Consider the following 2,347-nt stretch of genomic DNA (forward strand, 5'->3'; position numbering starts at 1 on the left):
AAGGTGTTGAAATATGTAAACAGTTGTGAAAGTAAAATTACAGGGTGAAAACAAATTGACACTGGAAGAACAATATACTTAATTTTCAGAAAAGTTGTTAAATAAGAATGACTTAAGTGCTTTCTTGGAGGAAGCTGTTGAGGAAGAATTGATTATATCAATTTCAAGAGAGTTGTAAAATTTAGGTCCGTGATAGAAAACAGAAAATTGTTTAATGTTAGTCCGACAGAAAGGCAGACGAAATGCATGAGAGTTTCTCGAATAATATGTGTGAATTTGACCTCGCTATCTCGGATTATCAGCCGATAATCACGACGGACAAAATGGCTGCCAGTAGTCGTTTTGCCACTGTAAATGAAGATGATTTTCGCGTCGAAATGTTTTTCTTCTTCTCTTTTTTGAAATAATCACCTGTGTATTTATACTAAAACAATTATTCACCTCAGGCTCAGTGATTATCGGTGAATATTCCCCGATAATCACTTCGCCTTCGGCGAATAATTGTATTCTCCGTTGCCAACTTGCGTGTCAACGATAGATAGATGCTTTTACTTGGCGAGGCCTAATTTACATAAGCTTAGTAGTTTCTTTTAGGCGTCCTCGCCACCAATGTAATTCAATAATTTTTCTTTCCATCTTCTCTTTTTTGATTGTTCATATTTGTATTTTAATTTCTTCTTTCTGTGGCAAAAAATAAATAAATAAATAAAAAATAAAAATGAGAGCGCGCGATTTTGTATAATCACCTGTGTATTTATACTAAGGTGTATTATGACAAAGATCTCGCCATATTTTGGCGTCATTTTAGATCAATATTATCCTAAAAAACACATTTGATCCAAACTTTTGAAGACGCATCAACATCTTCAAGATGTTATTTTTTATAAATAAAAATGATTAATGATTATTTTTTTCGTGTTATTAACATTTTAATCCAAGGGCCTCGTTTTCGTTGGGTTTACGGCATTGCATTGAAGGTTACGTCATGATTTCATGCTGTAATGATATTCTGGCAAAGACCCAAGCCACCTGAAGTTGCAGCATCAAAACATGTCTGATTGTCAGCGAGATTATAAGCTCTATCGTCGATTGAATGAATAGACATAAGTTTATATTGAAATACTTTATGGTTCTGGTCAAGATTTACGGCTTACAACACTACAATGAACTGTAAATAATATTGGAAGATTTCGTCATGATTTCATCTGGCAAAGACCCAAGCAACCTGAAGTTGTAGCGTCAAAACATGTCTGATTGTCAGCGATGTTAAAAGCTCTATCTACGATTCAATTAGATTTAAAAGGCGATCTGCATGCCTGGGGCTTTACATCTAACCGATAACTCAAATAGGTAGAAGTCCTTAAATGTAGCTAAAATCTGTAATTTTAAAAATTGCAGTCAACAGACAAGACTCCCTAAATGTCAATTCTTTGAAAAGTTCACAAGATCGAAGTATCTTTGCCAGACACTTGTAGGTCTTGTCCGCAAAGTCTTGTATGTTACATATGATAGCATTCCACAATAGCAGGCCTCTACGGGCTATGGCATTTTCTTCTGTGGCTAGTGCCAAAACTCGCGACCATAAGTAAAGGTTTTATCTGCAGACTATGTCCGAATCGTGCTTGATTGCAAATGCGTCTGAAAGCTCCTGCGGTAGTGTACGGTGAAATGCTTTATGGTTTTGGTCAAGATTTTACGGCTTACAACACTGCAATGCAGTGTAAAAAATATTGGAAGATTTCGTCATGATTTCATTCGAACATTAGTTTATATTGTTAACGTTTAATTCAGTTGATAAGTTTAAAGAAGAATGCAGTTTATATTCGGTATGTTGAATTTATACGAAAAACACTTACCCGTCCGAGAAGTCAATGTTATCATGAAAATTGGGACCCAGTATATCTTTAATGTTGACAACAATTGAAAAACAAAATGCCTTGTCAATGTCATAGGATTCGAAGCGTTTGTTGTAATGATTTCCAAAGAAGGCTTGTTAGCATGCTTTGTTTTAACAGCGATCAGATATGGGAGTGGTACCTAATACAATTTTAAACTGATACTGAAAGATAAATAGTCATTCCTACCAGGTGCACAGGCGCAATAAGGTTACGTTTGTGATTAATTATAGATTCTGAATGCTGACAGAAAAAAACGGCTCTCGGTGCGATGTACTCTAATTGGCGCGCGTCGCGGGTCGCTAGTTAATTGTCGCGGGTCCAGTGTAAAGTGTCGCGGATCCAGGAAAAAGAAAAATAATAAATGAACTTTTATTTACAAAAGTACACCACTTCAACCTTTTCAATAACAATAACAATAACAATAACAATAACAATAAAAATAGCTTGAA

At 35.3% G+C, this 2,347-nt stretch overlaps 1 protein-coding gene across 1 annotated transcript in view; it reads right to left on the reverse strand.

The window, feature by feature from the left end:
- LOC138013462 (gamma-aminobutyric acid receptor subunit alpha-6-like) overlaps nt 1-2,026 on the reverse strand; it is a 31,297-nt gene extending 29,271 nt beyond the window's left edge. Inside the window, exon 1 of the mRNA XM_068860555.1 lies at nt 1,857-2,026. Within this exon, the coding sequence (XP_068716656.1) occupies nt 1,857-1,950 (94 nt within the window). The 5' untranslated portion in view covers nt 1,951-2,026. The remainder of the gene's footprint in view (nt 1-1,856) is intronic.
- Nucleotides 2,027-2,347: the final 321 nt, after the last annotated feature.

This window comes from Montipora capricornis, chromosome 8 (genome assembly GCF_036669925.1).
Source record: "Montipora capricornis isolate CH-2021 chromosome 8, ASM3666992v2, whole genome shotgun sequence".
Classification (NCBI taxonomy): domain Eukaryota; kingdom Metazoa; phylum Cnidaria; class Anthozoa; order Scleractinia; family Acroporidae; genus Montipora; species Montipora capricornis.